The following is a 27,483-nucleotide window of genomic DNA, read 5'->3' as shown; positions in this document are numbered from 1 at the left end:
ATCGGTCAAGCAGCCAATAGTAATTCATAGCCTTGACTGCCGAGAAATTCGGCATGGCTAAGATAGATATCTGATCCAGCTCAAGAAAGTAAAGTCCTCTTTCTGCAGTAGTTTGCTTTTTGATAGTGCCACTTTAACTCTGTTTCTGAATTTGCTCGCTTATTTTCTAAAGAATAGTGAAAGGGTATGATGCTTTAAAATAATTAAAATACCCCTCATTAAATCCTTGATATTATTTCCTTATTTGCTGACTTTTAATATTTTAAGTAAATGGGGCAGGAATATTAACAGACAATGATATAGCTACGCAAAGACAATAAAGCTGTTGGATGGACACTGCTGGAGTTTTGTGACTCAAAACTGTATTATAAGTGTAGAATGGACCCAGTAAGTACATGTGATAGAGTAGGAAGTCTTCCTTACCTTACCTGTATTAAAGTCAGCCTCTTTATATGCGATTTCCATACCTCCTCCCGCCCCTGCTATTGTTTGGAATCGGCTATAAAGCAGAACTGTGGTCAGTAAAACAGAGCAACAAGAGTTGCTCATTACCCCACTGTCCAAGTTTCTCAGAAAGTAATATTTGATACCACATCAGTTCCACTGCGGTTTTGGGATATAAAGTGAAATTGAATTTTTTGTTCAGATCCGCTAAACAAAAGAGCTATATTTTTGTTCTTTGAAATGCAATACCTTTTTTAACCAAGAGATTTCCCTGATTTTCCATCCAGCTGAAGTGATGTTACAAAAGAAGAAAATTGCAAGTCCCATGTACTCAGGAAATACTCAGGAAAATGTCAAGTGACTTGGAAACAGGGATGCTGAATAAAAGTGTCATCAAGATAAAGACAGATTGGGTCAAGACTTGGCAGCAGTGGTGACTGGTTCATAGGTCTTGGAGATGGTTCAGAATAGGGATACTACTTCTCCTGAGGTTTTGGAAATCAGGAGGTTGGTTACAGTGGCATGGTGATGCTGGAGGAAACCCAGGACTGTAATCTGGAGTCGCCAGTCACTGGCTGAAATGTTGGAGAAATAGTAGCTGTAGAGAGAGTGCACAGAGTACATAAAGTAATTATTACAGTAACAATGTTAGATTTTTCCAAGAAAGACAGTGCTTTTAGAAAGCAAATGTCGTGTACTAAAAGTCTATTTTTTCCCCGATTTTCTGATGCCCAGGCCAAGTGAAATTGATTTTAAACTAAAGACACCGATGTGCCTGTTTCTTACAGCAGCGTGCTTGGCAGAAAAGTGATACGTTAGAATTCACATAAACTTGGATTCTCTGACTCCTGGAAAGGAAACTGTATACGTTACCCACTGACGGAAACGTCGGTTCCTCTACAGCGTGCCCTTGGGCATGTTCTGTTTAAGTGACTTGAAAATATGTGATTATTCTTCATGTGCTTGTCTATGCTCAGTTTCTTTACGGACACCGTGACATTTATAGTATCTGCAGTCTGGGGTACTGCTTTTGCCATAGGTTTTAATGGTTATCTCCACTTACTAAAAAAACTAAGCAGAGATCTTGACATGGTGATGGTGTGGAAGGTTTAACAGACAAAATTGTTATTTGGATTTGGTGATAAAGTTAAAAAACACTTCAAAGAAATCAAGCTTCCCGTTTGCTTGATCTGAGCCATACGGATTCTTTTCCTTTAATTTCTGTTCCCTCATCGTATAAAACTATGTAAGTCTGCTCATTCTTTCATCAAAAATGATTTCAGACCTGAGGGACACTTGTAATTTGAAAGTAATTAGTAAATAAGTCAGATAAATACTATCCATTGAGAATTGTGAAAGCACATTGGATAGGATTCTTAAAGAGCTGTATCAAATTTGAACAATTAAAGCTTAAAAAAATTATCAGTAGTTAGTATGATAAGTCCATTTCATCATAAATTAGTTCCCTGTTAATAATTTCTGCTGCTTTCGGAGCAATCTGAAGAGATTTAGCAATCTCAAAAAGTAGTTAGAAGAAAGAGAAAATCTGTAACTACTGCTCGTTTAAGAGAAGCTCAGTAGTGCTCATTTTCTTATGCTGAAGTAAAAAAAAACCCAGCTTCTGCGGCTGCGGCAGAATTGGACTCTTTAAGTGGAAAAGCAGAATGTGAGGTACAAGATATGTTTAAATAAATGTGGTTTGTAAGTAGACCAGTCTACCACTGCTCATAAATTCATCTTAATATCTTTGTATTCCTCTACTTAAATGTCACTTCAGGATGGTGAGATGCTACAGGATTCTGCTGTAGCTTTGTATCGGCGCCAGGGGTGGGGTAACGGGAACACACGGAGCTGTGCCATTCCTCCCTGGGAATAACCTGGTGTCTCTCACAACCCTCCAGGGTCTGTTAGAGGTAATATCAGATTTCATATTTGGGGTTTTTATATCGTACAATTCACTAGTTACTAGAAGTACTATGAAATTATACCATGTATTACAATAAAGTGCAAGTTACAATGAATTAAAGAAATACACTATTCCTACATAGAGTTCCTTCTGCTTTATTGGCTTGGTAAATTCTGTTTAATCATCACCAAACTGGGTTTGGTGATTTACTACTAGTGGCAGGTTTCCTACCAGTGAGTGTGGATTACCAGGACTTCGCTGTACTACCTCATGTCCAGATATAGATTCGCAAGAATTTTAGTCTTTTACCACAGCAGAGCAGGCACGACAGAATGTTTTGAACAGATACTGAAAAATCTGAGAAGTTTGGAGTAGACTAAAGACAACTGAAGACCAGAACAAGAGTCTCATCACTGCTTGGCGTCATTTGTGATTGCTGCCAGTATATCTTTTTGCATTTTTATACCCATATTTAGCATGAACTTCAATGCATTTTTCTCCAACAGTAAAAAAACCCGACAACCTGATGTAAGTAGGAAAATTTTGCTTTGCTTGTAGTCATCCTGTGTAGTACACCCTATACCTGCTATAGCGGTTTTAACGGTTAGTAAAACATCTCTACTAACATATGCTAACTAGAAATATAGATGCAAATCAGGAAATAAAAGCGAGAATCATGAAAATGTTAGAAACGTTAAGCATTAGCTTTTAGATCCGACTCAATGTTGTTTTTTTCCCCATTTATTTAGTGTCTGAACAGGATTGAAGCAGGACTAAACCCCATCAGTTGAATAGGTTTGACAGGATTGGGTGTTGCTAAGGAATCAATCTATGTTAAAACAAAGATTTCTTTTTTGGAACAGTCTCTTTTTATGTTGGCAGAGAAAACCTTCTTCTGATTGATTTAGGGCAGTGAATTGGCTTCATTTTATTACTTGCCCTCTGCCTTTAGCACTTAAAAGCTGCAGACCTGGATTGGGGCTGTGTTTTGCTGGGCGATAAGGGGTAAAACCACATAAAAGTTTATCTCCGTCCTCGCAAACTTTTTTCCCAATTCTCCATATGGTTGGCTCGAGCGTTGCCGGTAGCCTTCCTAAGTGGCAGATGGTGCCGTGGTGAGGGAAAACTCACGTTTTCTGAGAAGGCCATGAACCTGGAGAGAAGCAAGCACTGGCTCAGAAGAGGTTCAGCTACTCCTTCCCACAGCCGGGAGGGAGTCTGTTCCCATGGGTGCTGAGTTGCCAGCATGCAGCAAAGGAGAAAAGGAGAGGAGAGGGAGAAAGAAAAAATTCAGGCACATCTGACATCTTGCTGAGAGGATGGCTGTGCTCAGTGCCGGGCAAGAGGATGCGCTTCATCCCCATCTTCTAAGCAGATGCATCTTCATCCTCTAAGCAGAGGGTGCGGAAAGATGGGCAGGGGGTTTGCATGTCTTAGCTACTTAACAGCACCCTTAGGAGGAGGGCTTTTTAATGAAATCAGTGATATTTCAAAGGCCTGCCTGTTGGCTGAAAACCAAAAAATAGGACGTAGCCAGCATTTGAAATACTAACAAATATTTTAATTAAAATTTGGAGAATCCCACCTGCTGAAGAATTGAAGGAAGGGAATGTATTACATGTATACTGATTAGCTTCAGACTTCAAAGACAGTGTTTAAATGGAGACTTTCCTCTTGAGGTAAAGGCATGGCAACAACCTCTCCCAAGTATCTTAGTAAGAAAACCATTTACTCTTTCGTAGATTCACCTGTAGTAGCCTGTAGATCTCAAAATACAAGGTTTTAGATTCCGTTGTCTCTTATGGTGGTGAAAATTAGCATCAAATGGTAATTTCACAGTTGTATCCATTAAGGATGGGCTCAGAATCTTATCCTGCCGTTTCAACTTCTGTAACAAAAACAACTAATGCAAATAATCTTGCAAATTAGCCGTCTCTGTCTTCCCTCTCACCTCAGTTTCTCACTGTTTTAATGGTGTCGGAGCTTTCAGAGACCCTAAATTTTTTTCAGCTACCTTCCACCTTGTAAAGTTATTTGTACTTGTAGAGAGTGAATGGCCAGCTCTGGCAGAGAGAATTTCTTGTGCGCTGCTCATGGGCACTAATGACTGCACAAAGGGGAAAGCTATGAAGAATCCAACCAACAACCTTGATTTCATTGTCACTATTCCTCATACTGGTTTCATGATGGTAGTTCTTACAGATCCTGTTTCCCTGCAACATTTCCAGACAGGTAGGATTCAGGTTTTAGTGGTTTGTGTCAGGTTACAAACAGCTGTATCCCCCACAGAAGAGGTTTCTGTTGATCTAGTCATAGTTTAAACTAATATTGCCCTGAGCCATGCATAAAACAGTGCCAGAATGGAGGAGAAAAAGAAAAGAAAAATAAAGAACTTAAATACTAATACCACTTTATTTTGCTTTATGAAGCCAAACAAAACATCCCAGCTAGTGTAGGTTGGCTTATCATCAGCATAGTCATGTTAAGTATTAAAATATACAAAAAAGAGGGAAAAAATCATTCCAGTCCAGGAAACTTCAATTTTGAATTGTATTTGTAATGTAACAAGGGCTAAACTGACTTCATCCTTCAGTTTGGCAGGCATTCTTTCAGGGTGAAACTTTTCATTCAAGCTTTTAGCCTAGAGCAAATAAGCCTACAGAAGGCATGTGTCTTGTATGTATGTATATGAGTGTATAGGAAGGAGACATTAGCAATGATAATTTTCTAAATGCTCTCTTACAATTATGCTGCTAACATAAACGAGTAAGAATTGGCACTGAGATAAAGCTGAGAAATAAGGAACAATTTATTTACTATTGTTCTTTTTTAGAGTTTTAAAACAAGGGCTTGCATGCTTTCTGGAACAAATGTAAAAAGACGAAGTAGATTCTAATAGAAAAAGTTAGTAAGAAAAAGCAAAGCAAAACACGGTGCCTATAGGACTTGCTTTATTGGAACATACAGCAGAAACGTACTCTGCAGATGTAAAATTTACTGCTATAATGAGATATGGATAATCAGTATATCTCGGAAACGTTGTTGCTTTAGAGTGGAAAATCAAAATCCTCCAACCCTTTCTGCCTGGAAGAGTTTGTGAGTTTGGTCAAGTTTTTTGTGATAGGATTGAAACAGACCTTTTGTAACTGCGCTCTCTGTTCACGCGCGTGTTAGTATAAACGCTTCCTTCTTTCAGGAAGCAATTCAGATTGCCCTTTTTCAGTGCAATTACTGCTGTGTTAAGTTCAAGTAATATAGCATCTAAAAACATTTATGGAGCAAAGAAAAGAAGCCTTTTATTCTAACCTTGCCAAGAGCAGAAATAAAATGAGCTGTTGTGCTGGAAGTGTAGAACTGCATGAGGATTTGTAACGTCCTATTTCTCGTGGTTTAGTCTTGTGTGCAGCCTGAGATTTGTGTGATTTAATGAGACTGTGATTCGTTTATCCTGTCAAGCTTTAAATAAAAAACCCTCAAAGCACTTCCTTCCTTTTTTGAATTATGTGTTTTTGCAAGTACGATATCAAAAGCTGTCCCTTAAAAAGAGGGAGGGGAACAAAATACAGTTGTGTGTGTTGGCTGGGTTTTTTTTTTTTTTCTTATGCTTTATTAGACACTGAGTAGACTATCCATTTCTCTGCATCTCTCTCTCTTTTTTGGGGGGCATTAAGAGATTCCTGCCATCATGTTCAGCTACACATGACATCAGAACATAGGCATGGGCTGCTCCTGAACTGCGCTTTTGCAAGGGGAGAGGGATTAAAACCTCCTCCTGTGGGCGGAAAAGGATCAGTCCCATGGAAAGCCAGGCTGTGCTTAAGATGGGCAGTAACTCCTGCTTGTGCTGTGGGTCTTCAGGCACCAAACCGTGCCCGTACTTTGGAGCATCTCTGCATGGGGTGTGAAGTGACTTGACATTCACAGGGTAAAAGAGGGGAAAATAGGTGCAGCTATTTTGAATATTAATGCACTGCAAAACTCAGTCGGAGGGTGTCCTGGTGCACAGGGTGGGAGCAGAGCAAGGGCCGTGCCCCACCTGCGAGGGGCGCCATCGGTGCACCCCCCCCGGGGTCCCCTTTCCCGCACAGGGGGATGGCAGGAAGCAGCACATTGACCTGGGAAGGGCTGCCCAGAAGGAAGAGGGAAAGGCACAGCGTGGGTCCTGCTGCTCTCCCAGACCACCCATCTATTACAGGAGCCTGGCGGCTTCTTTCTCATGGGTTGCTTGAAGAAATAGGTAGGATGCTTTGGGCCAGAGCCTGCCCTCGGCAGGAGCAGGGACCACTCGGTGTTTTCCCAGATGGAAGGAGGTCATCAGAGGGAAGGATGTGATCATTCTGGTGGGAGGAAGTTTTTTCTTCCAGCTCTCCCCCCTCTTGGGTGTCCCAACCTCTGGCAGGTGGTGTTTTGCTCTTTGGGCATGGTTTCTCCTCAGTCTCTCTGCTGCTCGCCCCTGCCTTCCTGCCTCTCCACGCTGCTCTGCAGCCAGGCTTCCTTCCCGCCCGGACCAGCCTCCCCCAGCCCTTGCGCCTTCCTCCCTATGTGGCGTGCTCGCTTCCTCCTCATTGACCTCACCTCGGCAATAAAAGTGAATACATTAATAAGGTGGTTATGTGTGAACGGAGGATGCGCAAGTAAGAACTACTGAGGTGTGAGAGTGCGGCCAGCTGGGATGGGGTTTGTGCAAAGCTGGATCCCGCCGTCATTGTCCAGTGGCATTCTGAATTTCACTTTGGATAAGTGACTTGCCACTCTCTTTGGATATTTGCAGTGGGTTTATACTGATGTAGATATAGGGATTTATTTTTTTTTCCCTGGTGCTTGGATCAAGAGGCAGCATTGTGACAGCTGAAATGTGACCAAAACCCGTTCAAAACAGCCAACTGGTAGTTCTGCAAGGGCAGAAAAGGTACCTTAGCTGCTTCTCTACTATTTGTGTGCGAGGAAATGCTAGGGATTATGGCCAAAGTGGTGGTTTCTGCACCCATGTCCCACAGGAGAACCAAGCACTGCTGACATTTGCTGTGACTCGAAGCAAGCCTTGAACCTTTGTATCTTGGTGTGAACAGGGCCAGGGCACAGCAGAGGTATGGCAAGAGCAGATAGCAAAAAAAGGGGGTCAGAAGTAGGTGAGGCTGAGTGCAGGTAGTACATGGCTATGTGAGGGGCTCCTTGAGAGGCTGTAAGGGCTGAGTTGAGTTATGTTGTGAAAATTGCTTATTTTCAGCACAACTATGTGACACTTCTGCCCCTTTGTAGTTTGGATTGAAGAGTCTGGAAGTGATTTACACTGAAGTTGTGCTGGATTTCACATGCAGTCATATGCAGTAGTTTTCCTATAGAAACCCTCGGTTACGGTAACAAGACTGTGGTCGGCTCGTAACCAGTCTGTAAAAGACAAAGAGGTTGCGTTGCCTCCCCTGACCTGAAGCTTGGGAGGAAATTCTGGCGGGAGTGTTGAATCCCGGTGTGTATCTGAGTAAGAGCCGCTGTCATGGCTCCTGAGAAAAGATGCTGCAAGCTGGGTAGGTGGAGGTTGACCTGAGAGGTGCAGTCAGTCACTGCGAAGCCAACTTTTCCCTGGCCCTTGATGCTGTGATGAACGTTTCCATTGGCAGTGGGAAAGCCTGCATGTGAAGGCTAAGAGCTGGTATGGTTATTTTTACTTCTCTCCTGTCAGCCCACACTCCTGTAACCTGTACGTGGTCTCTGGGCTGTGCAGGCGGCACTGTGGGCTGTAGGAAAGTGATAGCTGGCTTCCATGCCAGGCAGCTTGAACTTGATGATGGAGCGCGGAGAGTGGGTATCAGAAGCGTAGAAGATAGCTTTGACCTCCCACTAAAGCCTGGAGATTTATGCATCTAAGCCCCCATGCTCCTACAGAATAATCTAGGACACGTTCCTTGGCAGCAGCCCCACTGAGCATTTCTCCAGCTGCCGGGTTGCCAGCTCGAGTGAGTTTTACTGCAAGTCTCACTATATTTGGTAATTTTCTTCCAGCCTGAGCTCCTGGAAATGGGTCATTAGTAAAAATAAAAAATAATTAAAAAAAAAAAAAAGCCACTCTACCTCCACCCACTTTAACTTGAAATCCTAGGTTTTATCAGAGAAGCTGAGAACAGGCATGCTGCCTGCCTGCATCCCCAGAAGCAAACAAGAACCTGAGACTCCCACTTCCCAAATGCCCTGTCTTGAGACGCTTGACTCGCGTTTAAAGGGTGATTCAGGTTAGCAGTACCATCATACCTCCCAAGGAGTCTTCCCTAAGAAGATAACTAAATGTGGGTTAAGAAGCCACAGAGCAATATTGAAAAAAAGAAAAATTAAAAAAATCCTGCTTCTGAGTTGTTTGGATGTTTGTTCTTTTGTTTCAGAAGACATTCCCTTATGTTGCCACAAATAATGCTGAATGCAGCTTTACTCCTCTGAAAATACCATTGAAGGAAGGAGCCAGATTTATTGGGCCTAACAAGGAAGTTGTCCAAAAGAGATTCATTAATTAGGAGGCCTAATCACAACCAATAAGACAAGTGCCCAGGCCATCAACAGACTAATATACATCTTTTGGCAGTCACCACTCCCCACAGGCTTGCCTGTCTGTTGCTGCCTACTGTATGGCTTGCGCCGCAGAAATGATGTGATAATGCAAAACCAATTTGGCACTTCCCACATGAGAGGGTGAGTGTGTTTCCCCACCCTGGAAACGCAGCCTCCAGCTGTCTTGCCCTATGCCAGAGGTTTCTTAATACCCTGGAATTAGCTGACTAAGAGATGAAGCAACCAAAGGAGCATTCGCTATCTGTTCAGGCCGCCTAAGCTTTCCATCATATAAACCCTGGTCCGATTCCCAGCCCTTTGGGAACGGTTGCCCACTGCTAACATTTGCTACCCCAAATAACCCCGAGGTGACCTTCTTGCTGCAAAGCTGCAGCCAAGAAAAACCCTGTTTAACATAACAGTGCGCAGCTTAGGACATCAACTTGAACCGTCCTGACCTCTGAGCTGCTGGGGTCTGTACAAATTAATTTAACAATAGACAGTGTTGAAAGGGAGGAATGTTTCAAAGGAATGAAAAAGAATAAAAATCTCCCTCGTCCATCTCTTCTCATTTAAGAAATAGTCAGGAGGCCTACTTCAGAAAAATTAAAAGTGCTCCTTGTTGCAAAACAATGGGCTATAGAAGGGGAGGGGGAACACATTGGTTTCTTGCATCTTAGCGCAGCGAAATGAAATTTCCCATAAATGGATGCTGCTTTTGGAAAATCGGCCTTCAATTTCCACTGGGGAATTGGCTTTATTTCCTGGGATCCTTCAAAGATCCCCTTGGGGTTTGCCTTTCTTTTTCATAGCTGCTGCTGGTACTTCTATTAAGCAAATAAATAAGTCTCCCCTTTCTGCCCACTTCACCGGTTTGTACCTTGCCTCATGCTTTCCATGGCTTTGATGCAAATGACGTGTCTGGGTAAGAAGGCGGCCCCTCTCCATATGGTGCTTGGAGCTTAAATCAGTTAATGATTGAAAAAGCCCATCAGATAGGAGATATGTAGCAAAATGAGATCATCAGCTGCAAACAAGCTTTATTACTTCTGCTGAACAGTAACCTGCGTTGGGTTAAGTCTTGGTGGCTTTCCCCAGGTGCGGACTTGCTCCTCTGGTCCTCCTTAGCTGGAGCTTTGACTCAGGCAGTCTCGTTGTTTGTAAGTAGGGGAGGATTATTGCAGCAGGGGTGGTGAAGTTGGAGACAATAAGCAACATTAATGGTAATTTGAAAAGTTGTGTGGAATTGCTTTGGCAGTTTGAAAGCTGTATGATGAGCACAGATGAGAGGGGTGGAAGTTTCTTCCTGAAGCGTCCAGTGGACTTCAATAATTACATCTATGAAACCACCTGTTTTGCTTTATTTAGATAGTGTAATTCATTACGATCATAATTTCTGGTTTCCTACAGAAATGTTTTTCTCTTTGCAGTTGAGCTGCGCTTCCTTCAGGACCACAGGGCATGAGCCCAAGCACATCCCCAGGTGGTACCGAGGGAGATTCATTCCCCAGTGAGCAGCGGAGGGTTCTGCTGCCAGCAGGGGGTGGGAAGCCTGTGGAGGGGCTGCCCTCTCCTCCCAGACCTTCCCAAAGCCGGGGACCATGAGTTGTGAGAAGCTGCAGGGGCTGAGGGGGAGAGGACTGCATGGTTAGTGCAGAGGGAGAAAAGATAAACGGATATCTCTCTGGCCTTGCTGCGGCTTTCCACACGCAGCCTTCAAGATCCTGTGAGGTTGTAGGGGTCCTCGTGCAACTAATACAGTAATGACCTTGAATTTGCTTCCAGCTCAGCTGTACTGCTGGAGGACAAGGCTTTTCTTGTGAGCAAAAAAACATTAAAGCAGCACAGAGATTTGCCTGCATAGCTCCGGTCTTCAAGAGATTTGAGTATCCTTTTTGAGGCCCCTCTTGCAACAAGGGATTGTAGATAAGCTTCTGCAGTAGTTAATGTGTAAAGTTTTGGGATTTATTCTCACTGGTGCCTCTCCTTTTGCTTCCAGTGTTGACAGAAATACTGCTGTATGCTAATTTTTTTGTTTTACACAGTTCATTTTTTTGCTGCACGAAAAAGGTAATCGTGTGCATGCTCCTGTGTGCACAATGACCAAGGCGAGCGTGCTTTCTGACCTGAGTGTTAGGGGGGAAAAAAATTCATTTGCTTTGATTTAAAAACAATTAATAATGCAACTCATTCTTTTTTTCAGATTGTAACCCGAATATAAAATTTAGGAGTCCAGACTAATTCTTCGTGCTGAGGCAGTCTGCTGCACCAAGCACATGTGATCACAGACAATTAGAAACTTCCGTAGACTCACACCTGAGTTAAGGCTAAACCCTTTCTATTTCTTACCACCTTCTCGTTATAAGATAGAACAAAGCTTGGAAAAAATTGAGAAAAAAGTGAGATTTTCTTATGGATTATGTTTAAATTGTGTTTGTACTTGTTACGTGACTCAGTGGAAAATATTAGTGACCTCTTCCTTTATAGCTTCAACTTCCTGCAAGCTTCTCTGTTAAAAAGATTCTGCAAGATGCTTCCTTTGCGGATCCTGTAAGAAGTGTATATTCAGCAGGAGAAACATCTGACTGAGCAAAGTCTAACTTACGCAGTGGTTTGGAAGCCACGTGTTGAAAAGTGCTGGGGAAACACAGCAGGGAAAATGATAAAAAGGGATGAAAGCAGTTCAGACGGGTGAAGAATGCTGATTTAAAAATGCAAACCATCTGAACACTGAGGAGTGGGCAGGTTGCAATAACTTCAGGGCAGACCGAAGTTGCACAACAGTCACATGCTGTCAGTCGACTCCCCCGGGACGTGGCCTGTAGTGATCTAAAATTGGAAAGGGTTGGGGGGAGCGTCGAGGTGCTGCAGAGAGCAATCTTGCAGCAGCAGCAGAGAGCGAGTAGGAAATGGGTCAGTTGGAGTAATAGCTTTTTTTCCATGTGGTTTCTGCGAGCCAAGCCAAACGTGTGTGGAGCACAGGGTTATCGCACTCGTGAATGTTTTGGTTTTTTTTTTCCCAGTGTATTAGAAATGGAATGTGTTTGCAGTGGAATTTGGTCATCCAAGTGTGATGTGAATCCTCTCTCTCTGTTTGGACGCTGCCTCGAGTCCCAAAGTCAGCGTGCTGTTTCTAATGTTCTAGGCTTTGTCTAGATCATTAAAATAAGCTGTGTTTGGAAATGCAATGCTGTGGCCTCGCATTCCCAGGAGGTCAGCAGAAATGCTAGCCTGAACTATCCCTGCTAATACCACCTGCGGTTTGTTCTCGCCTCTGCATTGTGGTGGGCAATCTCCTCGTTTCTGCTGAAACAACTGGATGTGTGACCACACTGAAGGGGATAAAAGGGCTGACCCAGTTTAAAAAAAACACAAACCAAACCAAACAAAAAACCCTCGCTAACATATATTTCAACACACTAACCCCCTGCTGTATCAGTTTACTGGTCCAGTTTGTAATATGCCGGCTCTGTACACAGGGGTGCTGGTGGCGGCGGAGGCACGGTGCAGGAAGGAGGGACAGAGCGGAGAACGCTTCACACCACTCTTTTAGATGTGAAAACACAGCCGTAGTTACAGCTTCGGTCTAAACTTTACGCTTAGCTTTGATGTAGTTCAGCAGCTTGGGGAAGGGTGATAGCGTCTGGTGACTCTGGTTTTGGTCCCTCCTGGTGGTCAGGTATAAGCAGGCGGCATGTTATCAGAGGTGTGTCAGCTGTGTGTGCTGTGCGGATGCGGTGTGATGAGATGGTGGCTCCTGAGGCGCAAGCTGTTAATGAAACCCAAGCTGGCCCCGGCTCCATTTTTCCCTTTTGTGATCGCAGCTGGCTGGTACAAGTGGCTCTTAAGTCCCACTATTAAGCGGTCATTGAAACAAATGGGGTTAGAAACAAAACTCCAGAAGAAGGGGTTTATTTTTAATCCAGATCAGGTAAGTGATCTGTCACTAAGCAGTACCCTGAGTTACATTGCGCTGTAGCAACTGAGGCTGACGGTAACTATGGTTCAGGGAGGTGAACGACAAGGGATATAAGGTATGGCTGAACTTTCTTCAGCCAGGTTTGCCACCGATGCCCACACCACTTGATGAAGCAAGTGAGTTTGTGTAAGGGCATAGTGTGCATGATGGTCCGGCAGTGTGTTAGCATATTTTCCTTGGAACACAGCCCCCTCAGTCAGACTTTATTTTGTTTTGGACCATGCATCCCTTCAGTAATGCACAAAGCTGTCCAAAATCCCCAGGTATTAGTAGAGCACAGATTTCCAAGTCTAGGTGTGACATTCCCAAACCACCTCCTTTATGTAAATCTCTTGCATTATCCTAAAGGCATGTATTTAGTTAGTTGTGCCATCCATCCCCCTATTTGGAAAATGCAAACCCCTCACACCTTGACGTGCAGAACTCCTTCGTGCCACCTCGCTGTGCGTGGAGCATCCGTAGCAGAGCCACAACAGTCGCGCTCTCATTTGGGTCTGATCCTGGGCTGCACTCCCCAGCAAATGATGTGGCCCACTGACGCTGTGCCAGTTCATACCAGCTGAGGAAAAGAAAAGGCTCCCCTCCAACCAACGGTGTGGTGCTCTTCCCTGCTCCCCCTCGAGGATATATATCCACAGAGCACTGTCTTTCCGGGGCTGGGGGAAGAGGAGGGCTGTCCAGCTGAGAGTTTGTGCTCCCTGCCTGGTCCCTTTGGGGACAGGCTTGCTGGCAGTCCCAATGCCTGAGGACTTGCAGTGGCAGAAGCGAAGACGGCTGATATTGTCCCCACTGCGCATACAGCCAGGCAGTGGTTTTGCTTTTGCTCTGTATAGCAAAAGCTATATGTTTTTGCCCTGTATTTGCTACACCCTGTATAGCAGAGGCAGGCAGGCACATGATCTCCCCGAAGGCAGGATCCAGTGTTACTGTAGAAACTGGCCACCAGCTTCTTTTGTAGCTAGCAGCTGTCACTGTGTGGTTACAGCCAAAGCGTGTCACTCCTACAGTGTCTGCAGGCTCTGGAGTTTGTTTCTGCTTCTGAATCCTCCGTGATACAGCTTGGAGATTAATTCTGCGCCTTCTATCAAAGCGTGTTAAGATATTTCTGAAATGTATCTATTTTTAGAGCCATTCTTGATTAATATTTGACGTTCTTTCCAGGTTTCATTTTCCTTCACCAATACTTCAAGGCACAGAGGAGCTGGTAAAGGCATTGCCATGAAACCAAACTTGAAGCAGTGGAAACAACTCATGCTGTTTGGGATCTTTGCATGGGGTCTGCTTTTCCTGGTGATATTCATCTATTTCACAGATAGCAACACTGCTGAACCGGTTCCCAGTTCCTTTTCTTACATTGAAACTAAGAGGCTTCTGCCCCTTCAGGGCAAGCAGAGAGTCATCATGGGAGCCATACATGATCCATCATTCTCTGAAACCATCGACGGGAATGAGGTACTTCTTAATGAAGATCTCTTAGGTACATTTAAATCGGGGACTGGAAGTATTAAGAAATGGACTGATTTGGAAGATGCCTTTAGGAATGAAGATGAACTTTTTCCATCCCAGGTAGGAAGAAAATCAAAAAGCGCTTTCTACCAAGTGAATGACGATTATTTATTTGCTGCTGGTCAGCCTCGGCCACACAACCACCTACAAGAGATAGCAAAATTCATCTCAGCTGATGAGGATAATCCAAAAGTAAATATTTTACAGAACAACTGGAGCCATCAGAGAAGAATGAGGAGGAGGAGCATAAAGCATAGGAGAAGCCAGCTGCTTGACGAATCTGATGACTGGGATGGGCTATATCCCACAATGTCGAAATCCTTTCTTTACAAGCTTTGGAAAGGGGATGTCTCTTCCAAGATGCTAAACCCTCGACTGCAGAAGGCGATGAAAGATTATTTGAGCACCAATAAGCATGGGGTGCGGTTCAAGGGGAAACGAAACTCCAAGTTGACAGGAGACCAGCTATTCTGCGAGCTAAAAGAAAGGGTGAATGTGAAAACAATAGATGGCAAGGAGGCTCCCTTCTCCACTCTTGGATGGGAAAAGCACGTTCCCCAAATTCCACTGGGCAAATTGTATACACATGGTTTTGGGAGCTGTGCCGTAGTTATGTCTGCTGGTGCAATACTGAACTCCTCTCTAGGGGATGAAATAGGTGGGTGAAATGCATCTGTTCATGTGCATGTATGTGTACATGTGTGTATTCATGTTTGTCTTTCAAAGGGTCCGTTCTTCCCAAGCATAGGTCTGTAAAGCTGGTTGTTCTCTCTTACATAAGTGTGAGCTTTTGGACTTCAGTGAAGCTGTTCCCTTTCAGGACAATATGACTGAATGGAACATCAGGCCTGAAGTCATAATTTGATTCAAAGAAAACAATGATGCCTTCTTATCATATTGCAGCTATAAAATATAAAGGAGGCACTGGTTTTATCACATCTGCCATATTTGACATTTTGCTGCAACATGTGCTTATTTCTTCAGCAGATTAGAGCCATGTTCAGGTTTTATTCTGCAAAGCTTTATTGTACCTGTCCATGTTTTGTGGTGGCTCACAGAGAAACTGCTTGTGGTGTTGCTATGCCAGACTGAACTTTGTCTCCATGCCAAGAACCAGTAGAGCATCCTTTTCATCTCTTGCATGTTTCGAGTTCAGACACAGAGAATTCAGACCCTTGAGAAGCCTCATGTGCTGAGGTCAAGTCCCCTGACCTCTTTTACAAGGGTGAATTTAAATGAGTTGAAGTATCTCCTCCCATTCATTTTTCCATTGCTGCGCTGAGTCAGTGAGGTTACGGATGTTCTGAGATGTCAGCGTTACACAAAATTCCCCACTCAAAGGTGGGAGTTTTGTGGTAGTTGTTCAGAAAAGGATTGTGGAGCCATATAACTAATCCAGGTCAGGTTTTTTGGTGTGGGTTGTTTTTTTTTTTCTTTCCCCCAAAATAAGTATTACTACTCATTTTAACATCTCAGTAGTTCTTCATTTTAGTAGTACATGTGCAGTATGCTAAGAGCTATGAAAGAAGGATGAAATGCATGTCTCAAACTTGCTTCTGGAGCAAGAAGAGTTATCTCCTTCAGGTCTCTATAAAAACCTTTTGATGTGCACTCATTAATCCTCCCATCTTCCAGGACTTCACATCCCAATACCTGCTTCATTGCACTGTATCATCTCTTTGACACAGATGGGTTTCCTTTAAATCTCTGGGATATATTAGAGCTGCTATCATTATCAAACTACTCCAATAGGCTTCCAGCACAGCACGGGTGCCTGGCCTGGCCAGCCTGCAGCTAAAATCACACCCGGGTAACCCCCAATTTCACAGGAAGCCCCACTGATGTAGACATCTTTGGGGTGAAATAGCTAAACAGTTCCTCCCTGAACTTGGCTGAAACAAAATCATCTTGTGTCACTGCTCCCCAGTACACCCAATTTACACTGGTACAGATTAGTGCTGTACTGGAGATTGAATGGCACACTGTGACATGCTTATATATTTGTATGTTACAGCGTGCACCATGACATATTTGCACACTCAGGTGCAGCCCAGGTGTGGGCTTTGGTGCTTGACGTGGTACCTGGTGCCTGAATGCTCCAGTGTGTACACATTCTCTCGTGACCACTCTCGGCACAGAAAGCTCATGCTGTTCTCTGAGGAATAGCTTTTGATTTAATTGGAAATCGTCATCTGATGCCACCTAAAGGGAGGAGGTGCTCTTCGGTAAGGCCTGCACTGAAGTTTCAGATCTCCTCCTACCTGTTGTACAGGAAAGAGCGTGGGGCAGCAGGAGTCACAGAAGATTTTTTTCTAAGTGTCTTCCAGGCTGTGGTCAGGTAGTTGTGAGCGAGCAGAGAATTTGGCCCAGAACCGGGGGGGGAACAACTGACTGCTTGCAACCACGCCAGAAGGGCCTGGTGCAAACCCATGGGTCTTAGTGGTCAGTGCCCCTCCTGGGAAGTGCTGATATACTGGAGACAACGTGCCAGTGTTTCCCATTTAAAATGGAAAACGGAAGCTCCAGCATCTGTTTGTATTATTATTTCCATAGGGAAGAAGTTATGCTTCCCCTGCAGAGTCCAGCTAGGATGTGTTACAGCTGAGCTCTTGGCCTCGCCTTTCCACCTCCCCTCCAGTCCTTGAAAAAGTGAGAAGAGTCCAACCGGGAAGAGAAAGATCAGACTGTTCAAGATGCTGTTTTTCCTTGTGCATGCACAGCTTTAGGAGAAGACTATCCTCTCCCAAAGCTGGCACCAGGACTACCAGCTCTTGGTTGAAAATGCAAGCAGACCTGCCAGTTTGGAGGCACCTCGGGCAGCTCTGGTGGTGCCTGGCACCCGTGCTGAGCTCCTCCGTATCCTCTGATACGCACTGCAAACTCAGCATCATTGGGGATGAGTTCTGGTTTTTGGGCTGTGGGCTGTACAGCCTTGGTTGATGAAGTTGCTGCAGGCAAAAGGCTTTTACTATTTATCCTCCCGAGAGAAAAAAAAAAAAAAGACAAGAGAGCAGCCGCAGAGGACCTTTCTCTTGATAGGCCTTTAGCTCCCTCTTCTGTGCTCCTATTAGAAATGCAGACAGAAATGTTATTTTGTGTTCTGCCTTTTGCCCTTCTCTCTCCCACCCCTTGGACTGTTTTTGAATGAAACTAGGCGTGGAAATACTGTGCAGGTACAGCAAAGACACCCATCGTGATCATGCAGTTTAATGGGAGACACAGTTATTTTGGCATCATCAGGAAGGGATCTGTGATCAAACCCCAAACTTCTTATCTCTTTAAAATGTTTATCTCACAATGCTTAATAAGATTAAAATCAGTTGACTTAAAATCAGCTGTTATCAGTGTTAGGCTGTAGGGGTTTTTTTTGTGTGTTGTGGGGGTTTTTTTTGTGTGTGTATGGTTGGACTCGATGATCTCAAAGGTCCTTTCTAACCATGAAGATTCTATGATTCTGTGTTTCTATTTCCTGATCATGTATTTTATGGTGAAGGAAAGGTGTTTACTCTTGATACGAAGAACAAGCATGAATAACGTTGGAAATGCAGCACACTGCCTCTCAAATTATGAGACATAAAATTCCCATTTCCCGACCTGATTCCCAGTTCTCAGTCAACAGATTGTCAAAAAGTTGTCAAATGCGGGTCCAAATTTATGTTCTTAAGTTCATAAGCAGGTTTCAGGTATAAAGGACCCTTGTTTTTCTTCTCCAAAAATGTGGAGTACCTGGATCTTCTATTGACTTCATGTCCTCTAGCTCCTACACAATCAAGATGCTTATATTTAGGCAGATGAAGGCTAGGTGTTGAGACTAGGGTTGTCCCTGCATAGGGACATAGAAAAAGCCTCCACTCCTTCTTGGCTTCTGAGGAGTTGGGCTTGGTAGACATTTGGCAAAAATCTGTCTTTTCAGACACAACATGTGTAAGCAGGCAAGCATGGCTGAGATTGGGCTGCCAGCTTCACGTCACACAACATTTTCTTGTCTGGAGTACAAGAAGCGTGGAGTAAAGGTGTGAAAGGGCAAAAGATCCCAGTTTGATGGGATCAGGCCTGAACTCCATTGGAGCATGTTGGTTATCTTTGGAAACTTCTGCTGCCTCTGTTTTTTTGAGCTACAGGCAACCACATTTCAAGTGACTAGAGATAAACAGCTGTATAAACTACCTGTGGGTTAAGGCATTACATGCCCATTTTGGCCTGATCATATTCTCTGCTTCCATCAATAGAAGGGACAAAAGTATACCAAATGGGGGGCCATGGACAGAGACAGTGTGTTTCTGGACAGTGGATATAACGTTTTACTCTTCCTCGCACCTTTTGGGCTTTGAAATCCCCTTGAAAGAAGCACTGGGAGGGTGATTATCCAGCGGAGGCTTGCACATAGTGTCTACCCTTGACCCACACTTGACCTATAGCTGCTTTCTATTCTGCGTGACTCCAAGGTCAACAGCTCGTGGGGAAACTTTGACAGTTCAGCTCTGTTAGATCTTTGCTACCAAGGGTTCCTCAGGTTTCTGTGTGTGAGCAGGTTTGCGGGCTGACTTCCCTACAGGGACTTGTACTGACCTTGAGAATAGGCGTGACTAATAGGTTTGGGGTAGTCTGAGATTTGCAAGTATTATAAAATACTGTGAAGCACAAGCTTATGGTTAAGCATTGTTATTCATTCAAATGTGCAATTAACATGCTTTTGCATGGAGTAATTCTTTGTAAATTTTGCAATAGAAATATCGAGCAATTGTGTGTACTTGGTGTACTAATAACCTTCCCACACTAAGTTTATCCAATTAAGAGAAACATTTAAGTATTGCAAGCTAAATTAATAGATGATTCTGAACTCTTTTTCCGTTGGATTTTAATAATGTTAATAACATATGGCAGATGCAAGAGGATTTTTGTTTGCGCACAGTAGAATGTTTATCATCCTTAGAATATCAAGATTAGGAGAAATAAGTTTTACATTAGATCTTTTTTTTTTATTTTACTGTTTTATATTACTAAGAAAAACAATTTACCTCCTCATTTATGCCCCTAGATTCTCACGATGCTGTTCTAAGATTTAATTCTGCTCCAACACGTGGCTATGAAAAAGATGTTGGAAATAAAACAACCATGCGGATCATTAACTCTCAGGTAAGATCTTCCTTTTGTGCATTCAAGTCAATGTCACTTCCATACGATATGACATTAAATTAATAACTTCTGAGAAAAGTGTTGGGTAATCTGTGAAACAGCTAGTCATTTAACAGTCAAGGTGTGGAGCAGGTAGAAGTTCTCCCTTACAGGGATGTTCACACTGCTGTCAGCTTGGAGTGATTGCAGTAGTCACTTGATAACCGTGTTTCAAAGAATTGGTTTGTAAAGTTTCTCATGTGTCCTACATCTGTAAAGGCTCTGCAGGACGCCGGAGCCGTCAGTACAGAAGACCTTCACCACGCTGCCTCTGGGATCGTCACAAGGTCCAGGCTGTGGGGATCCCAAAGCTCTTTTCTCATATTCGCTGGTTCCTCAATTATTTCCTTGCTGGAAGGCGAAAGAAATGGGAACTAAGTTGTCTTAATACCTAACTTTAGACAAGTCACCGTTCTTGAAAAATTTGCAATGAACTAGTAAAAAACTTAAATGTACACTGGATAATCCATGGAAGGTGAGTTTGTTCGTCTGAATAGAAACAGAAGATGGAATTTTCTGCATATGGGTGTCAACAAATAATTGTACATTGAGCTATAGTGACACCTTATGGTTAAGAGTAGTTTTTCAATTTTGAAAAAAACCTGAACTCTGGTCTTGGGCAAACCAAGCCTCTCCTCTTGATGAAATGCAGCCAAAAAGCAACAACAGAATTACAGTGAAATTTTATGACATATTGAAATGGTGAGTTTAATTAGTCAACAGCAGTAGCATGATTGGCCATGTAGCGTGCTCTACACATTCTGATTCTTGCTGAATGAGAGCAAAATTCTTATTCTTATGATTTATTTTTTTCTTCCTCTTCTTTGGGTGACTGCGCATGCAAAGTGCATCCTTGGTGCGTGTGTTCTCTCTGTGTGGAAGCTCACGTTCTTTGTCACCGCAGAGAGGACTGTTCACTGTCATTCCCTTCACACTTGTTTTGGAGCTCTTTGTGAGGCTGTAGGGCAGACTAGATCTCTGAAGTGATCTGGGTCAAATATGCCCCCTTTCTTTTGCTCAGGGGAAGAAAGTAGAAATATCTTACTCTGGATTTAGTGCCGAAATTAAGGTATCAGAGAACATTGATCTTAATGTTATTTATTTTTCTTCCTTTTTTGATTTCTTTTTTTTTTTTTTTGACTGTTCTTTGTTTTACTGTTAGCCTAAACATCATGGTTTCTGACCATGCCTAAATTCCTGTGCCGGCCAAAGAGGAGGGTTTAGAAACTTTTATTTAGTTGACTAGTCTCACTAGGCTCCCTGTAGAAGAAGAGGGAAATGCCTCCAGGGACTGAGCTGACTTTATTAGCTCCCCAGCAAATTCAGGGAGATTAAACAGGTAAGTTAGTTGCTCTCTGCTGCTTGCAGCAGGCTGAGGTCCTCCTGGCTCCCAGAGCTGCTGCAGTACGCTCCTGTCAGGCTGGTAATGGAGGATCCCATGGTCTTCTCTGCTGCGCTGTACATTGCTTGTTCTCCACAAGGCCCCTCAAGAAAACACAGGACACGGCTAAAATTCAGGCCAGGTCAGCTCACACAGCATCCTCACAAACATATTCTCACCGCTTTTCTGCTCATTCAAAGAGGTCAGAAGCCACCTGTGTGATGCTCTGGCCACTGGCTGAGAAACTGGCCTTTCCCCTCCTAAGAGTGAAATCTGCGCAGCCCACTTGATAGAAGTTGCTTTCCCTGCCAATACTGAAGATGGGTTACCCATACAGGTTACTGACCCTCCTTCCCTCCTCGCTGTTGGAAATTCCTGCATTCAGCTGATGAAAGGGCTGCTGTGGCCCTTTTCTTCCATCGTGTTCTCTGCTGTGAAAGCCCAAAGGACGTGAAGGGAGCAGCCACAACAGATATTGTTATTCCAGAAGAAACTCATCTCATACATATGAATGCAGGCTCACTAAGAGCGAAATTTGTGTGGACAACACCTCCAAAGGACTCTTGCTTACTGAAAGGCGAGTAAGAGCTCCTTTGTGAGATAACTGTAGAACTGAGCTTTTAAAAGCTTGACCTTTTGGTCTGTTTACTCTGTACTCTCAAAAAAGGAGTTTACGTTCTCAGGCGAAAACTGCTCTGAGAAATGGAGCTAGGGATGCTGATGGCAGCACGACTAATTCTGTTCTTGTTGTAGAAGGCTGATGGAAAGTCATTAAGCTCAAAGTTTATGGTAGGAAGAATATTGCTATGGCAACAATATTTTTCTGAAGAAAAATATGCGTAATCAAATATGGCTCATTGGATCCTAAAGGGAAATGAAAATTAGTATGAATTTATTTGTCTGGAATGTTGATTAGTTTAACAGCTGGAGCCAAATTCATGCTGTTTCAACCAATGCTGAAATCATTTGGCTCATTCCTGCTTGGGATTGGATGCACCAGGGATCAGAGAGATCTGGTGAGGCATGGAGAGTCTGGGAAGGGATAAGCCAGCAGGAGTTAAAAGGAAACTTGAATGGGGCTGGAGGATCAGTCAGGGTTCCAGGGGATGCGGGAGGGAGTATTATGAGAGCAGTAGATCAGAGCAATATGACAGTTACTTCAAAAATAGCCCAATCACATGCCTGTTCCTGGAATTATTTTTGTAAGTATACTGGCCTTCACAGTCATGGTCTAATTTGCCTTTTTGGAGTTGCTGGAAATGAGACTGTCTTGCTGTTGAAATAAGAAAGCAATCAAAATGGGAGGTGGGGGGAAGACATTATCCTTGGGGCCCGTAGCCCTTCAAAGTAAGCTGCTCTGTGTCCAAGAAGAGGATCCTGGAGTCTGAAATACCGGAGCTGTGTTTTCAAGTTCCAGTATACACAGTAATGTTGATATACAATTACGCAGCATCTCAAGTGGTCCCGTCACATCCCTCACAGATGGAGAGTAGTAATTCAGCATACTGCTACTTCAAACTGTCATAAGTGCTGTTTACGGCTAAGCTCATTTTATATGTATATATTTTTTAACAAAACAAGTTGCTTAAAATTGACCAGAATTAAAGCAGAACAAACAGCAGCATAAGGAGGACTGATCATTTCAGAGAAGGATTTTGCCATTTTTCTGGGTCCCACTTGCCTTTAACAATTGTGCAATTCTTTGCATCTGTGTTTGCAGATTCTCACCAACCCAAACCATCACTTTGTTGACAGCTCCTTGTACAAAGATGTTATCTTAGTAGCCTGGGATCCTGCCCCCTACTCTGCAAATCTGAACGTGGTAAGGCGTCTGCTTGCTCTTTTCTTCCCAACCAGTCTGAAAACACTGGAGAAAATGAATGTCTTTAGTACTTCAGTCTCTTGCTTCGCACTTGTCACAATGAACCCCAAAGTCTGTGTTCATCTAAGGAGTGGGGAATGCTATTTTTGCATAAATTGGTCAAAAGCTTTTTAGTAGCCAGCACTTGTACTGGAATGGTCTGCTCTGAAATGCTAGCATAAATGGATGATGGGGTTTTTTTTGATAAAATATCGCCATTTTCACATAACAGTGGGTTTTCTGTGTGCTTGCCAAGGAGGGAACGCGGATAGATTTCAAGAGGAGGTTTTATCAGGAAAGGTGAAGAATTGCAGCCATTTTTTCCCGCGTTCCCCTCTGCTTTCCCAGACAAAATACAACACTCTAATGGAAATCTCTCTTGGCACCTTCCCCACTTCTCAGGCCTCCTCCCCCCCAGTCTTCCCTGTGTGTCCACTCCCCCACAGCCATCTGTGCCCCGCCATCCGCCCCCTCGCTGAGAGCAGCAGACGTCCATCTGGTTGTCACTGGGGGAGTCTCTGCTTTGGCTAGTGCTGCAGCTCCAGAGGACCAGTTGATCTGATGGTTCTTGGCAAGGGGAGCTCGGGGCTGAGCAGGCTGCAAAGTAGAAAGTAAACCTTCATGTGCTGAACTCCCTTAGCAACAGATGCCAGAGGCTGCCTGTCTCCTACACAAGCTGCCATCAGGCTGCTTCACGTGCTGCTGCTGCCACTAGCAGGGACAGGGACACTTTCAGAGGAAGGTTCACCCCCTCGCCCAGGTCTTCTCAAGGCTCTTCGAACCCCTTGTTTAACGTGGGCCTGTTAGTGGGAGATGAGGTTGGCCCATCCTGCTGCAGTGAGTTGCTTATCGGGAGTCTCTGTATAAAGAAAGGAAGCAAGAATAACCCGGAGTGAGGACTGGCTTCCTAGGACAAGCATCCACCTGCTTTGCTACCTTTGCTTCTGTTCTGAAGAACCTGGATGAAACTAGTTCACATTATTTTGTATGTAGTGTTCAAAACACATTGGATACTGTAAGATTATAAAAATTCTTACTTTTTTTTTCCTCACAGTGGTATAAGAAGCCAGACTACAATCTGTTCACTCCCTATGTACAGCATCGCAGGAAGAATCCAAACCAGCCTTTTTACATTCTCCATCCAAAGTTTATATGGCAGCTCTGGGACATCATTCAGGAGAACACTAAAGAGAAGATACAGCCCAACCCTCCTTCTTCAGGTTTTATTGGTAGGTGTATCAGAGGGGCCTGGTAGACATGTTAAAAAAAAAAGTAATTAAAAATTGTGAATGTATACATTGCATGGGGATCAAGTCCATATACATGTACTATTTGTTCTTAGTGCTCTATACAGAAACGATGACTAGCTAAAACACACGGTATGAGAACTATGAAATAGCTGGGTGAATTTAATGTCCAACTTTCTTGCCCTTCAGTATCCATAGTATGCATAATCAGATTTATAAAACATACATGCATCTGTGAGCAATTCATATTATTCCATATTAATTTACCTATTGAGAACCCGCTCGATTCTGAAGTTCTTTGTTGGGATCATAGAGCAGAGATGCATCAGACATGCGAATGCATGTGGCGGGTTGTACCGAGAGGATGAAATCACTGATGCCATCTGACAGGCCAAGCTGTATTCCCTACACAGGTCAAGGAATGGGATTTCCCATGCCCTGTCATGGCTTCCAGTGTTCAGTCTGAAAGTGACCAAAGCATCTCCCTTCTTCTTACATTTGAAGGAATAGAGTTGCACTGTATTTTTTGGTCCTTCCTTACTATTTCTTGGGGGATAATTTTGCACTGTTACACAGTTCATACAACATAATGACTTATCTGATGCATAACAGGTCCTGATCATGAATATCTAAAGCACTCAAGTAGTCAGAGTAGCAAGGCAGGGTCTTCCTTGCGCCTGCTTCTAGAGACACAGACGGCAACAGAGCTCCAGGTACCATCTTCTACTTTGGAAACTCCATCCTTTCCTCTCTGACATTGTGATATTGGTCTATGTATTTGCTGCAGGCAGAAAAATGCTCTTATCATTCTTTCTATCTGAATCTGAAAGTGAAGATACCTGAGATTGCATCTGACATGGGAAGGCCAGTTCTGAGCACTTACCCTGGGCTCCGTATACAATAGTGGCATCCCATGATATTGTGGAGCCCACCAAGGGCCCAGCAGGATGACATAAAGCTGTCTGGGAGATGCCCATCTGTGACCTGAGTGGGTTGTGCTTACCTGAAATATATGTGGAGAGAAGAGGAGGCCTTGTGTGTTGGAGGAGGATGGCTTGGCAGTTGGTTACTTCTTGAAGTGAGATAGTTGGAACCTGCTTGTAAAAATTCATAAGGAGCAGTCTGCTCATGTGGAATGATCTCACCAGCAGCATTCGTATTTTGCAAAAGCATTTCTTGGAGTAAAGATGTTGTTGATAAAAATAGGTTAACAGCTGCTGATCATAAGAATAGTGAAGAGGATCATTGTGCTGTCAATCCGTACTTCCACCATATATAAGAAACATTTCAAAAGCTTTCTTCGAAGAAGTGGAGTTAATTTCACTATAAGAATAGAACAGTAATCTTCAACCCCAAATCTAAATGTTCCTGACAAAAAAATATCCTTCAAGCAGAGAATGCTTTGAAAATATCAATTGTTAAACAAGCAAAAACAGTAACAACAAAGGCTGTACAGATAAATATACTCTGTATATACAGATGCAAATTTGGCTCTTTCACCTTTACTGGGAATTTTATTTATTTTGTTCTTTTCCAAAGGAGATGCTTAGACATTTTGGTAATGCTATTATTAGCTTTAAGAAAACAAGGCAGTAAGACAAGCTTATTGGGAGTCATATCTACCTCATTTGATAACTAGCTACTGTTCATATAGATACATTTTAAGTATTTTAACAGGGAGAGGCTTCCTATTTGAGTAACCTTACTGAATGGATGTCTATGCATTGCATGCACGTGTAATGGATATAGCACAGAAACTGTGCTGTACGCACAGAAAGACTGCGTATTGTCAAAGGTGGACATAAAGGGCAAGATAAAGCATAAAAAACATAATACAGCTCGGCAGAAATCTGAAAAGTCATGTTGGTCTTCAGATCAGGTATCTCTCAACAACTCATGCAGCAAATATCCAGTTGGAACTGAAGCCGGCAGACACAACTGAGTGCACCTGTATGAAAGGTGTATTCAGAATGTTGTGCTGATTCTTACAAGATCTATAAAATTATTTCCAATAAAATTAATAGAAAGAATGGGTAAATGATGACCATCATAAAATACGAGTGTCTTGATTTCAAGAAGATATGGGAAAATGGCTTATTAAATGGCTGCACTGCTAATACCATTGTGCTCAAAACAGCTACTTGAAGGAAGATAGGCTGTTGTTAGAGGGTGTGAATTTTCACAGGCAGAGGAAGCTGTATCCCTGAATCTTAAGCTCTCTAAGGCATGGACTGTAGTGATTCTAATCACTTTATTAGCATAACTTATTGAAAGTCTGTGTGCAATGCTCTGCAATTGGAACGGATACAGGCTCCGCACAAGGATCTGGTTTGTCCATATTTACACTGGTAGAAAGTCAGGCAGCCCTCTGTGAGCTGCGGTTACTTGCGAAGGAAGAGCAGCAGTTCCTCACGTTGCTATTGCTGCCAGTAACATGGAAAAGGTGAAAAAAACGGTTCTGGATCAAGTGAAGCACTTTTGTTTCAAGCTTCTTTAACCCTCTTTAGCCCCAGTTTACAAAATTGGACAAATGTATAAGCTAAAACATGGAAATAACAGAATATTTCCTTTCAGGAATGTCAGGAATGTTTTAGGGTGGTTTTAGACTTCTTCAGCAATTACATTTTTCACCTGACAATTGTATCTATTTCTGCCACTTAGCACTATTTATAAGAAACAGAGTCTTCCCAAAGGGAGGATGATCAGTGGAATGTATTCTCACCGTGTTCTTCTGCAGCAGTGAGTCACCGTCCTTCAGCAGTGATTGATCTCAGGGGAATCTTTTAACTTTGTTAATAGCTGTATTAAAGTACTTAAGTCACAATATTATTAAGTCTCTTGGAAAAAGGGGCCAGTGGGTCATTTGTGGGGAAGAGGTAGTCTCTTGCATGCTGTGACTTCAGGGGAATGTGAGAGGGAGAAGAGGTAGGGTCTTTTTTCCCTGGTTTCTCCACCATGTGGGACTATGGAGAAGAACATTTTTTGAGCTTCCTTTGGGGTACGGGATGCCCTGTCTCAGCATAACTCCCTCCTGGAGCCACTGCTTCCCCAAAACCCCATATACATGAGTTCTGCACCAGCACGTTGCTGAGGAGAGGCAATGGCACTGCAATAGCTGGTGGCTGGGGTGAGGGAAGCATAGTGCGTGTCCCAGCTGCAGAGGAGGGGAGAGGAGAGGATGGGGAGAGAAGTGTGGCACAGAGCAGGACTGGTTGTGATCTACAGGTTGCATACAAAATAAGGCACAAGTCTAGAATGCTTCAGTAATACCGCATTTTGTGTACGTTCTGTATGTGTACGTTTTGTGTACTGTTTTAAGCCTTTTAAATGTGTCTCTGTTTCCAGCCGCTTCTGAAACGGTAACACACAACACACACACACGCTATGGAGGTCTAAAACCAGGTGAGACGAATATTACCCAACACAGATCAGCTTCCTCCAAGAACA

General features: G+C 43.4%; 1 protein-coding gene across 3 annotated transcripts in view; it reads left to right on the top strand.

Moving 5' to 3' along the window:
* The window catches only part of ST6GAL2 (ST6 beta-galactoside alpha-2,6-sialyltransferase 2), a 185,470-nt gene that overhangs the window by 142,644 nt on the left and 15,343 nt on the right, over nt 1-27,483 (top strand). For all 3 annotated transcript variants that reach the window (XM_074560372.1, XM_074560370.1, XM_074560377.1), the window contains exons 2-5: nt 14,028-15,030; nt 19,411-19,508; nt 22,649-22,750; nt 23,844-24,018. In XM_074560372.1, the coding sequence (XP_074416473.1) occupies nt 14,085-15,030; nt 19,411-19,508; nt 22,649-22,750; nt 23,844-24,018 (1,321 nt within the window). In that variant the 5' untranslated portion in view covers nt 14,028-14,084. The remainder of the gene's footprint in view (nt 1-14,027; nt 15,031-19,410; nt 19,509-22,648; nt 22,751-23,843; nt 24,019-27,483) is intronic.

Source organism: Larus michahellis, chromosome 1 (genome assembly GCF_964199755.1).
Source record: "Larus michahellis chromosome 1, bLarMic1.1, whole genome shotgun sequence".
Lineage (NCBI taxonomy): Eukaryota > Metazoa > Chordata > Aves > Charadriiformes > Laridae > Larus > Larus michahellis.
Note: the sequence above shows the minus strand (reverse complement) of the source record. Positions and strands in the feature narration are given on the sequence as shown.